The 12381-nt window shown below is 52.0% G+C and overlaps 1 protein-coding gene across 5 annotated transcripts in view; it reads right to left on the bottom strand.

Moving 5' to 3' along the window:
• The window catches only part of SLC25A48 (solute carrier family 25 member 48), a 48365-nt gene that overhangs the window by 34567 nt on the left and 1417 nt on the right, over nt 1-12381 (bottom strand). For all 5 annotated transcript variants that reach the window (XM_077768932.1, XM_077768931.1, XM_077768929.1 and 2 more), the window contains exons 2-3: nt 7899-7942; nt 2973-3044 (exon numbers count right to left, since the gene is read on the bottom strand). In XM_077768932.1, the coding sequence (XP_077625058.1) occupies nt 2973-3044; nt 7899-7942 (116 nt within the window). The remainder of the gene's footprint in view (nt 1-2972; nt 3045-7898; nt 7943-12381) is intronic.

Raw genomic sequence — 12381 nt, 5'->3', positions numbered from 1 at the left:
GAGGCAGGAGAGGGGGTGCTCTCCACCCATGGGCAGGGGCATTCTTGCTCCGGGGGAGAAATCGGCGTGTGGCTGCAGTTTTGTCGGGCCATCCTAGGCCTGGAATCCGTATTTGCCACCAGGGTGGCAGAGTTCTTGGGCTGGAAAGGTATCAGGCTCCAGGGCACCTGGGTGGCTTGGTCCGTGAAGCGTCCGACTTTGGCTCAGGTCATGATGTCACGGTCTGTGAGTTCGAGCGCCGCATCTTGCTCTGTACTGACAGCTCAGAGCCTGCAGCCTGCTTCAGATTCTGTGCCTCCCTCTGTCTCTGCCCCTCCCCAGTTATGCTCTATGTCTCTCTCTCTCTCTCTCTCAAAAAGAAACGTTAAAATTTTTTTTAAAGAAGGAAAGAAAGAAATCTGGCTGCATGGAGCCCTGGTGGGTAGAGGACTTGCCAAGCACCGTACATACCCTCCTCATCCACCACTCAAGCAAAACATTCTCTGAAGCATCTGCCACAGGCTGGGGGGTGTGGGGGAAGCTATAAGGAATCCTCGCTGCCCTCACTGAGCCCACGCACTGGGTGCAGGAAAGGGGAGGAGGGCAGGGCCAGACAAACTGACAGGTGACTCAGATTTGATGTGCTAAGTCTGTGGGGAGGGTCTCAGGGGAGCGGAGCCCCCAGAAGGCTTCTGCACATTCACCAAAACCACAAGAGAGGGTGCCTCCAGCTGAGGAGAACGTCCCTTCCATGCTGCACCTTTTTTTTTTTATTTTTTTTAACGCTTATTTAGTTTTGAGAGAGAGAGAGAACGAGCCAGGGAGGGGCAGAGAGAGAGGGGGACACAGAACCAGAAGCAGGCTCCAGGTCTGAACTGTCAGAGCCCAATGCAGGGCCTGAACCCACTAACCTTGAGATCATGACCTGAGCCATAAGTGGATACTTAATCGACTGAGCCACCCGGGTGCCCCTTCCACACTGCACTCTTGAGGAACATCACAGACACTCCTCTGAAACCTGGAAAATTCCACAGGCCCATGGAGGAGTCAGGCCAGCACATACTTTGAGCCCTGTGCCAAAAATGAAAAAGTACCGGGAACCTGTTGTATCAACTCCAGGCCCCACACAAACCTGCTCATCCTGACCTGGGTGTGTGCGCCCTATCCGCCAGGGGCAGGACACCTCCCCCCCCCACACACACACACGTACACACACCCATGCACACACAGCCTGCCGCAGGTTCTCCCTCCCGACTGAGCCCCTTCACATAATGTGAGATGTCACTTAGCCCCAAAGCGCTGTGTCTCCAAGGAAGGCCCACAGGTCTCACAAACACCCCGGCGCGGGGACGCTGGCTGGCAGGCACTGTGGACCACGCGTGCCAAAAAGGAGAATTAATGGCCACCATGCAGGGGAGTGACGAATCGCACACTGCCCTGAATGGCTAGAGTGAGGTTTGCAGTCCACTGTAAAGCAGCCCCTGAAGAGAGTTAGGACACCCCGGCAAAAACACACCTCTGAGGAAAATCTCTGCGGGCACACGGGAGGCTCGCGAGCCCCAGGGCACTTCCTATGAGTGACGCTGTGAAAAAGATGGTGGTTGGCAATGGGGCCACAATTCCAGGGACTCAGGGGACCGCCCAGGGCTGCCACAGGGCTTACATCTGACGGCTTCTTTAAATTGTCATTTCATCGTAAATGACAAAATGTATTTTTTAAATGGTTTTTAATGTTTATTTTTGAAAGAGGGAGAGAGCGACAGAGCACAAGTGGGGGAGGGGCAGAGAGAGGGAGACACAGAATCCGAAGCAGGTTCCAGGCTCTGAGCTGTCAGCACAGAGCCCTATGCAGGGCTCAAACCCACAAACCATGAGATCATGACCTGAGCTGAAGTCGGACGCTTAACTGACTGAGCCACCCAGGGGCCCCAACAAAATGTATTTTAAACTCCTCAAAGAAGGGCCTCAGAAAGCACATGCTAGTTCTCAAGAAGGGCACCTGAGGCCCTCTATAAAATATTATTCAAATCTGGGGCACTGGTGTGGCTCAGTCAGTGAAGCACACGACTTCTAGTTTCAGCTCAGGTCACTATCTCAGGGTCTGTGAGTTCGAGCCCTGAGTCAGGCTCTTCGCTGACAGGACGGTGCCTGCTTGGGATTCTCTCTCTCTTTCCCCCCCTCTCTCTGGCCCTCCCCTGCTTTTGTGCGCATGTGCTCTCTTTCTCTCTCTCTCTCAAAAATAAACAAACTTAAAAAAATTGGGGCGCCTGGGTGGCTCAGTCGGTGAAGCATTCAACTTCGGCTCAGGTCATGGTCTCATGGTTCATGGGTTCGAGCCCCACGTCGGGCTGTGTGCTGACAGCTCAGAGCCTGGAGTCTGTTTCAGATTCTGTGTCTCCCTCTCTCTCTGTCCCTCCCCACTCATGCTCTGTCTCTCTTGCTTAAGGAGAAATAAAAAGCATTAAAAAATAGTTTTCAAAATAGTATTCAGTTTTCCCCTTGGAAAAAGGAAAATCGTGGGCCCCCTGTTCTCAAGAAACCTGAGGTACAAGCCAGTGCTGGACATCTGGAATCAGGAGTGCCTGGCTCTAGCCATAGGAAGGGAAGCCAGTGAGCACGTGGTTTAGTGGCCTCTCATTTGGCTTCGAAAACTGACAAGTCACCCTGTTTTCGTAGGAATTCTCCCTATGATTCTAAATTCCTTAGAATTCCTCCGCAGAGGTTACACAAAATCAGTTTTCTCCCCAGTAACCCTGCACGAGGTGGCGGGGCTAAGGTTAGGTGACACACGGTATTTGAGCTGTGGTGGTGTGAGGTGAGGAGGGAGGAGGCAACACTGAGCCAAAAGTCACTGAGCGGGAACAAACAGGCCTCCCGCCCTGATGGGCTGGCATCAGGGCTGCGGCCACGGGGGCCTGGGCAGGCTTCGAGTTCCTTGTGGGAGCCCCTGGCAGGTAGGGCCCCAACCCTGCCCCGGGAAGGGGGACACTTACACTCTCCCTCCTGTACACGGTGCGGATGCAGCTGAGGGTGTTCCTGTAGTTGACGCCAGCCTGCAGGCGAGTCTGAGGAGAGATGTGCCACCGTGAGGGCCCAGGCTGACATGGCTCGTGGCCCCGCCACCCCAGAGATGCAGACTCGCGGTGCCCAGAAGGGGGACGGCCCTGCCCCAAGTGACCCAGCCAGTGAGGACGGCTGGGTTTCTGTCCCCACCAGGCCCGCTCTCTGTGCTCTACCCGCGCTGCCTCCTTCAGCGTCCCATCCAGATCTTGGTGAATGGAGCCAAAGTGCTCCTGGTCTGAGAGAAGCACAAAGGCCCGTGTGTTGCTGCACAATGATGTGCAAATGATCAACACGTGACCCCTGTCTCTGGAGTAGGAAAATGAACGCATGGCCCTGCCCCATCTGCTGTCCACACTCTGCCATCCTCAGGACCAGCAGTCACCTGTCCTTCGTGCCCCCCAGAACCCCTTCATCTCCCCCCGGCTGCTGGGCTGCTCCCCGCCAGCCTCCGGCTACCCCCTCGCCCCTTCGCCCATGTCTACACAGCAGTCCCACTGTTCTCTTCCAACAATAGTGAATCACATCACTGCTATTCAAAGTTGGCTGGCAGCTTCCCATCAAACTTACAGTAAACCCCACACTCTACCTGTGTCCAAGAGGCCGGGGACAGCCCACCTCTCGCCCCTGCATGTCACCTTCTCCATACCCCTGCCCTCCGTGCCCCCCACGTGGCACACCTCCAGGCCCCTGGGATGTCACTTTCCCCCTTTCCCTCCCTGCCTGATGTTTCCACTGGCTCTTCCTTCCCCTCAAAGGCTCTTCCTCCAGCAACTGCTCACCGTTTAGGTCTGAACTTCAGTGTTGCACTGGTGTCATTTTCCTGTTTCTTATGGTTTATTCAGGCTCCCTTCCTATGGCAGAACCATCCCATATTTCTCTCTTGTCCCCAAGCTGAGCAGGGCCCTGTCACATGTCCCCTTTGCACTGGCTGAAGGAGGGGCTGAAGGGGAAGACGTGGTGTCCTGTAATGGAGCTCTGGTGATCAGGGGCATGAGTTGACAGCCACAGGGGGCCTGAGGAAGCCCACAAAAGCACCAGGGCACCCCCTTGAACCTAGTAAGAAGGAGCCCTGAGAACCACGGAAGGAATGATCTGGACCTCTTAGAATCCAGGGCCCAGGGACACTCAAGACCCATGCGGACTAATACTTCACGCGTTAGCTCAGTCTGTAGACAAGTAGCAGAGACTTAGGCAGAACATACAACATAAAAGTGAGGGTCTCTGAGGGGAAAATCAGGGGTGATGTTTTTCTGCCCTGACCTGCATTTCATTTTCCAACTTTCCTACAACAGGCAGGGGTTGCTTGCATTATTTCTAGCTTACATAATTTAAAACTAATTTTAAGTACACAACTCCTGTGGGAATATCCTTTCTTAATAAAAAAAAAATTCCAACATTTCTCCCTTCCCACCCCCTCTCTGAGCTAATAATCAAGGCTAAGAGCTCAACGGAATCATCACAACAGTGTTGGAAACCCAGATGGCCACAAGCAACGTATAGCGTTCCTATAGCTACGGTACGTAAATGGTACCCCATGTTTCCTACAGATTAATTTCATAATCAGAGAAATATACCGATTGACTCACTCCACCAGTACTACTGAATGCCTATTTGATAGTCACTGAGGCACTCTCAGGAAATTCCACAGGAGAGAAAGCAAACTCCCTGGGCTCCTGGAACTTATATTCAGGTGGGGATGGAAAAAACAGCCAGTCAAAGGTAATTCCCAAGCAAATATATACGCCGGATGATGACAGGTGCCATGGAGAAAAATAGACCCAGGGCCAAGAGTGCGAGGTGGTTGAAGGAAAATGTAGTATTAAATCAGGTGGAGGTGAAGACACCCTGGAAGGTGTAGCAAGGTGAGAACCGGGCTTCCCATTAATCCGACCCATAGAGGCCTACTTTGGGGTGTGGTATCCCCAACCAGCATGAGAACGTGGGCAAGGGGAGGTGGGCATGGCCATTTAAGACTGGCATTAAGGGGCACCTGGGTGGCTCAGTTGGTTAAGTGTCCGACTTCAGCTCAGGTCATGATCTCACAGTTCGTGCGTTCGAGCCCCACGTTGGGCTCTATGCTGACAGCCAGCTCAGAGCCTGGTGCCTGTTTCGGATTCTGTGTCTGCCTCTCTCTCTGACCCTCCCCTATTCATGCTGTCTCTCTTTCTCTCTCAGAAATAAATAAAACATAAAATTAAAAAAAAAAAAAAAAAAGACTGGCATTAAGAGGCCGAACGCCCTCTCCCACGGGCCCCAGTGCTGACAGGGCTGCCTCTGGGTACTGAATCCACAAAAAGGTGGAGTCCCCAGAAAGAAATCAAGTTCCACTGAAAAACTCGAGGGCTCGAGTCACTCAGGCACATTGTACATGAGGAAACTCAACCCAAGACTCAAACCCAGACCACAGAATAGTTTCAAAACCATGGAGCGATGGTCTCCCAGCCAGGCTGAGCCTCGAGGTGGCCGCCCCTGTGGCCAGCAGCACAGGGCACCGTCACACAGCCATGACCTTCCCTTACCCCCAGCGTGGCCAGGGGCTGGTGGAGCTTGTTGGAGGCGTGCACTTCTCGCACAGGCAGTCAGGCTACCTGAATAGGCTAGGGCCCTCCTCCTCCTCTCCACTCGGGCCCTTCCCGATACATAAATCCGGTCTCTGCCCAGCCTGAGAACCTCTCCGCTCAGCGCACCAGCCTGGCGATGCCAGTGTTCAGTGCAGGACAGCCGCACACCTGCGGAAACACGGGGCACCTTATGGAACTTCTCTCACGGAATCCCACAAACACCAGGCAGCATGGACAGTGTACCCATTTTGCAGATTGAGAAAGCTGACTTCCTCCATTCGTTTCCTACTTCTGTTGTAACAAATTAGGACACATGTAGCGGCTGACACCCATGCATATTTGTTCTCTTATGGTTCACCAGCTGGTCTAAAGGCAGCTGAGCCCTGATTAGCAAACCCTGGTCACACTGCCCCAGGCATATGCCCCAAATGCCCCAGCTGTGCTGAAAGCCAGGTGAGAATCCAGATCCCAGCTCCAAGGCTACCAAGCAGTCACGGGCTGGCCCTCCTACCTGTGATGAGGTAGCCAATGGCTCTTCTGAGGATAAGCGCTGGGACCTCAGACAAGTCACAACTCACTCCCAACTGCGTATGTGTTCGTTAGGGTACAAACGGCTCACTCACTACTCCAGCCTCAGTGCCACGGTGCCAATCTTCACAACGGCCCCGCCAGGAGGTGCTCTTTGCCCATTTTTCAGATGAGGAAGGCAAGGTTTTGGGGGGGGGGGGGGTTGCTAAGGGCTGCGCCCTGGCTACAAGAGAGCAGGGGAAGGGAGGCAGAGACTGTCCTGCAGGTGATTCAGACTCTGAGCCTCTTGTTCGGACCTTTCTCAGAGAGAGACTTCAGAGAAAATGTTAGCCAGAAGATAGAAAGGAAGGAGCACGTTCTGGGGAGTAACGAGGGCCCCGGGGCACATCCCTGGGCAGGATGCAAGGCCGGCCACGTAAGCTGGCATCGCCAGGCTGGTGCGCTGAGCGGAGAGGTTCTCAGGCTGGGCAGAGACCGGATTTATGTATCAGGAAGGGCCAGAGTGGAGAGGAGGAGGAGGGCCCCAGCCTACTCAGGTGGCCTGACTGCCTGTGCGGGAAGGGCATGCCTCCAATAAGTTCCACCAGCCCCTGGCCACGCTGGGGGTAAGGGAAGGACACTCCACCCGGGAGACACAACGGTTGCCTGTGCCAGGAATGTAGCCGGAAGGCCCAGAGGGGCAGGCACTGGACTTGTCTGGTCCACCACCGATGCCCTGCTATCCACATACGGCCTGCAGAGACAAAGTGTCTAGTGCATGTCTGATGTCTGAGCAAAAGACATGGCCATATGGGAGACACAAGGGGCCAGGAAATAGCTTCAATTTTTAACAAAAATAGGGTGATCTGCCACCAAGAAGAGAGCAGGCCTGGGCTCTGACTAGGGGGGGTGCACGGTCCCAAAGGGAGAAAGATGGGCAGAGAAGGGACTGTAGCAGCGCGCTGGGAAGGGCCTGAGCAGTTCCTCTGTGTGCACGATCCAGGCAGAGCTGTAGCTATGGATGTGCAGGTCAGGGGCGAGAAGGCACTATTTGTGACCATGCTCTCCGGGTAGGGCTCTGAGTTCTGGGGACGGGTGGCAAGGATGGGGTTGGAGTCACTTCACTTGTCAACGCTTTAACTTGTTATATGACCTAAGGAAACGCCTTCCCCTTTCCGGACCAGTTTCTACACCTGTCGAACAAGGGGCTTGGATGATCCCAATGGCAGGTGGCCCTACTGAGTCCTCACACCCCCTGCACTGAAGGCCTCCAAACCTGAAGGGCTGACCCCCATCCCTGGACTCTGATCCTATAGCTGCTTTCAGGATCCTGGTGCACCAGCAACAGTGGCCATGTTTTTCTCAAGTGTGGCCCCTGCACAGTGTCCCCATCTCAGTGCCTCGTGGCTCTCCTCCGTGCCTGGAACATGTTTTCGAATCACCTAAAACCCAACCCTAAATTCTGGACCCCGATGCCACCTCACATCTGAAACCTCTCCTGGTTTCTTAGTTCCACACTCACTGGCAGGGGCTGCCCCCTCCCCCACAGCCCATGAGAACCTGGAGGCAGAAGTGGAGCGTTCGCAAAAACAAAAGCACTGCCAAGTAAGGAGAGGAGAATGATGATCCAAACCCGTCCCCCTGGCACCCCACCTCCCCTGGGCTGGCACAGACAATCTGCCCTGGGCTGGAGGCCGGCTTAGGATCAGAAATGGCAGACACATTCCTGAAGGCAGACTCACTCCAGGCCCCCTTCCAAGAGGTAATGGCAAACATGGTCTGAAGTACCTTGACCGTGTCCAGAGGGTGGCCGACAATGACGCTGGCCGCACCTGTAGATCAAAGAAAAGGGCCTGGTTGGTCACTCAGCCCCTGGGCTCCTCACACGCACCGGCTGGCTCTTGGGATAAGACCGAGGCTCAGGTGCTCACATTCACTCACTCACTCAATGCCCAGCTGCCTCCCCCGCCCCAGGGCGCTAGGCCCTGCCAAAGGCACTGAGAAAGGCAGAGGAAATGAAGTAAAACCTGGGCTCTGCCTCAAGAAACAAGCAGCCCAGAAAAGGACAGTGAAGGTGCTGGGAAAACCGGATATCCGCACGCCAAAGAAGGAAGTTAGACCCCTACCTCGAACCATACACAAAAATGAACTCAAAATAGAGCAAAGACCTAAATGGAAGCACTAAGACTAGAAAAGTCATTTGCTAAAATGCAGGGGAAAAGCTTCACGACCTTAGATGGGCAACAGATTCTTAGCCAGGACAGCAAAACATAAATAACGAAGGAAAAAATAAGCTCGGTATCATAAAACTTAAAAACTTTTGTGCAGCAAAGGGCACTATCAAGAAAGTGAAGGCAACTTATGGCATGGGAAGAAGTATCTGCAAATCATATATTTGATAAGGGTCTAGTGTCCAGGATTTATAAAGAATAAGTATCCAGCATTTATAAAGAATATTTACAACAGTAACAATAACAGAAGGATTTTTTTTTAAGGGCAAAGGACTTGAATAGGCATTTCTCCAAAGAAAATACACAAATGGCCAACATGTATGTGAAAAAATGTCCAATGTTCTTTGTCATTAGGGGAAAGCAAATCAATAACACAGAGAGAGAGAGACCCCTTGTCACCTACTAAGACGGCCCTAATTGTTTTTAGGGTGTTTTGTTTTGTTTTAAGGAAAACAAGAAGGGTTGACGAGAATACGGAGAGACTGGAATTCTCGTCCATTGCTAGTGGAGACCTAAAATGGTGCAGCCACTGTGGAGTGTGTCGTTCCCTCAAGAACTTAAACAGAGAGTTACCACATGGCCTAGCAATTCCACTCCTAGACAGATCCCTAGAAGAACAGAAACAGTCACTGCGACAAGTCCATGAACATATGTGCGCATAGCAGCACTACTCGATGGCCAAAAGGTGGAAACAGCCCAAATGTCCATCACGGGATGAGTGGGCCAATAAAACGTGGTAAAAGCACACAGTGAATGCTGCCAGACATTAATAGGAACGCGGTGCAGATGCTCGCTGCCGTGCGCATGGACGCTGCAGACGCGATGCACCAGGCCAGGCACAGAAAGTCACATATGTATCCAGTCACGCATCATCTGATTCCATTTACGTGAATTCTCCTGAACAGGCAAATCCACAGAGGCAGAAAGCAGACAAGTGGTTGTCAGGGCTTGGAGAGAAGGGAAGTAGGAGTGACTGCCTCTTGGATCCCGGGACTTCTTTGGGCGTGACAAAAACCTGAACTAGACAAGAGGGGACTGCTGTACAACAAACACTGCGACTATACGAAACGCCATGGAACTGGACACTTTAAAATGGTTAATTCTATGTTGTGTGAATTTTGCCTCAAATAAAAAGGGGAGGGTATGAGGAGAAACCCCAGAAACATTTTGGTTACCTAACAAGTCACTTCATCTTTTCCACACCTCACTGTTGGCATCTGTGGGTGGGAATAGTATTAGCACGTACCTTATCGTTCCACTGTACGAACGAAGCGAGGTAATGATTGTAAAGTACCTGCAGAGTCCTGGCTCTTATAGGCTGTTGAAAGAGGGATGCTGGGGCACCCGGGGGGCTCAGTCGGTTAAGTGTCCGACTTCGGCTCAGGTCATGATCTCACAATTTGTGAGTTCAAGCCCCACGTCAGGCTGACATCTCAGAGCCTGGAACCTGCTTGGGAGTCTGTGTCTCCCTCTCTCTCTGCCCCTCCCTCATTCATGCTCTGTCTCTCTCCCTGTCTCTCATTAAAATTTTTTAAAAAAGAATGAGAGATGCTGCCACTATCCTGTTTTGTTTTGTTTTAAAGAAGCCCTCTTCTTCTAAGGACACTCTGGATTTTTCTTCTCACAGAAAGATGCCCATTTACACATGCAATCACAAGGGTCACATGATTTCAGATGGAAGCAAGGCTACCCCGAGGCCACGCAGATGAAGCAGCCCTTGTAGAGGCTGGGGACTGTGAGGCTGAAATGGGAAGCAGTCCTCGACAACAAATTCTCCATCCAGCAGATGAGGAAGTTTCCCTGCTAGCAGCGGTGATGTAATCAGGTAAGGCAATCCTAGAAGGGCAGACGGGTGGAGGGGCAGAGGCAGCCGACCCTGAACGGACATTCCCTCAGGTCCCTCTCAGACCCTCCTTCCCACAGAAGTGGGCGGAAAGGTGACAGGCAGCGGGAAGTTCACTCTACAGGAACCCCTCCCAGCAGGGAAGGAAAGGACCTCTGGATCTCAGACTCCAGGTGTCTCCTCACCAGTGAGCACACCCCTCACCGCGGGCGTCCCTTACCCCAGGGAGGCAGACCTAGCGCCCACTTTGGACCTGCGCTTCCTTGGTCACTCATTAGCCCACCCGTCTGAAAGCAGGGAACGCACGAGAAGAAAACAAGGCAATCAGGCCAGTGGTTTTCAGACCGGAGGACCTCACAGACCAGTGAAACTTCAAACAAAATGCAAAGGATGTGATGGTGAAATTTAATTATGCAAGTTCCTTAAAGAAAGAAAATAGCTACCGATGAGTACAGGGGTTAAGACGGCCCTGGCATCGGCCTCTCGGGATGAGATCTCAGTGCTCATGGCAAAAGCATGGACTTGGACAAGCACCTAACGCCCCTGGGTTCCCATTCCCTCATCTGTGAAAGGAGTATCTACACGATGAGGATGTGAAACCTCGTTGGGTTATAAAGTTATAAAGAAACATATAAATAGGCAGAAGATCGCATAGTGTGTGACTCAATTTATATAAAATGCCAAAAAAAGGCTAATTTATTCAGCCAGAAAGGAAAGCCGTGGTTGCCCAGAGGGAGGGGGTGGAATTTAACTTGTAAATGGGCATGAAGGTGATTATGGGCGAGGAATGTGCGCTGCAACAAATTGATGGTAAAGGGCTGCACCGCTGGTAAAGTTGCAAAAAATTATTGAATTGTATACTTGAAATGAGGGTATTTTATGATATGTAAAACAACCTCAAGGACGTTTTAATATTAATTTATTTACTTATTTATTTATTTATGTTGATGGAGAGCATGTGTGTGGGTGAGGGGCAGAGAGAGAGAGAGAGAATATGTCAAACAAGTTCCATTCTCAGCATGGAGCCGGACGTGGGGCTCCATGTGGGGCTTGAGCCCATGACCCTGGGATCATGGCCAGAGTCAAAATCAAGAGTCAGACACTTAACCGACAGAGTCACCCAGGTGCCCCACAGTAAAGTTGTTTTCAAACTACAGTGGGGGTGAGGGGGCACCTGGGTGGCTCCATCGGTTGAGCGACTCTTGATTTTGCTCAGGTTACTATCTCAGGGTTTGTGAGTTGGAGCCCTGCACTGGGCTCAGTGCTGACAGTGCAGAGCCTGCTCAGGATTCTCTCTCCCTCCTCTCTCTGCCTCTCCCCCAGGAGCATGTGCTCTCTCTCCCCCTCTCTAAAAAATAAATAAACAAATAAATAACAACTTTAAAAAAACATGTGGGGGCCCCTGGATTGAGCAATCGACTCTTGATTTTGGCTCAGGATGTGATCTTGCAGTCGTGAGATTGAGCCCCATGTTGAGCTCTACGCTGGGTATGGAGGGTGCTTGGGATTCTCTCTCCCTCCCTCTCTCTCTCTCTCTCTCTCTGTCCCTCCCCAGGCCACGCTCTCTTTCTCAAAATAAATAAATAAACATTAAAAAAATACATGTGGCACTTAACCAGCATCTGCTACCTACTAAGTATTCAGGTAATACACTCACCTTCACTTCACAGAAGCAAGAAAGTCCGCAAAGCAAAAAACAGTAAGAAATGCTAACGTCAAGAAAATAAGGACAATCACAGAATAAAGGACCATGTTCTGCTTACTGTGTGACTTGGGCAGGGCCCGTGGGTCATCACAGACCTACAGCTACTCTGACAGCCTCACCCTTTAGGGCATTTCTCAAACCAAGCCAGGGGCGGCCCTACTGATGTTGGTCTGGCTACTTAAGGGGACAGCCTTAAGCAGGGGAGGCTTTCCCTCAGAATGGGTGATGGTGGGCCTCGAGACGCCTGGGTGGCTCAGTCGGTTAAGCATCTGACTGGATTTCAGCTCAGGTCATGATCTCAAGGTTCCTGAGTTCCAGCCCAACATCCAGCTCCAGGATAATGGTAGGGAGGCTGTATAGGATTTTGTCTCCCTTCTCTCTGCCCCTCCCCAACTTGCTTAAAAAATTAAAAAAACAAAAATCAAAACAAAACAGAGAGCCTGGATATGGCCGGTGAGCCTCTGGGAAGAGAGCCACCCACCCCCACCCCCC

The sequence above is a fragment of the Crocuta crocuta genome, unplaced genomic scaffold (assembly GCF_008692635.1).
Source record: "Crocuta crocuta isolate KB4526 unplaced genomic scaffold, BGI_CrCroc_1.0 scaffold64, whole genome shotgun sequence".
NCBI lineage: Eukaryota > Metazoa > Chordata > Mammalia > Carnivora > Hyaenidae > Crocuta > Crocuta crocuta.
This window is presented reverse-complemented; position numbering and strand designations above follow the sequence as displayed.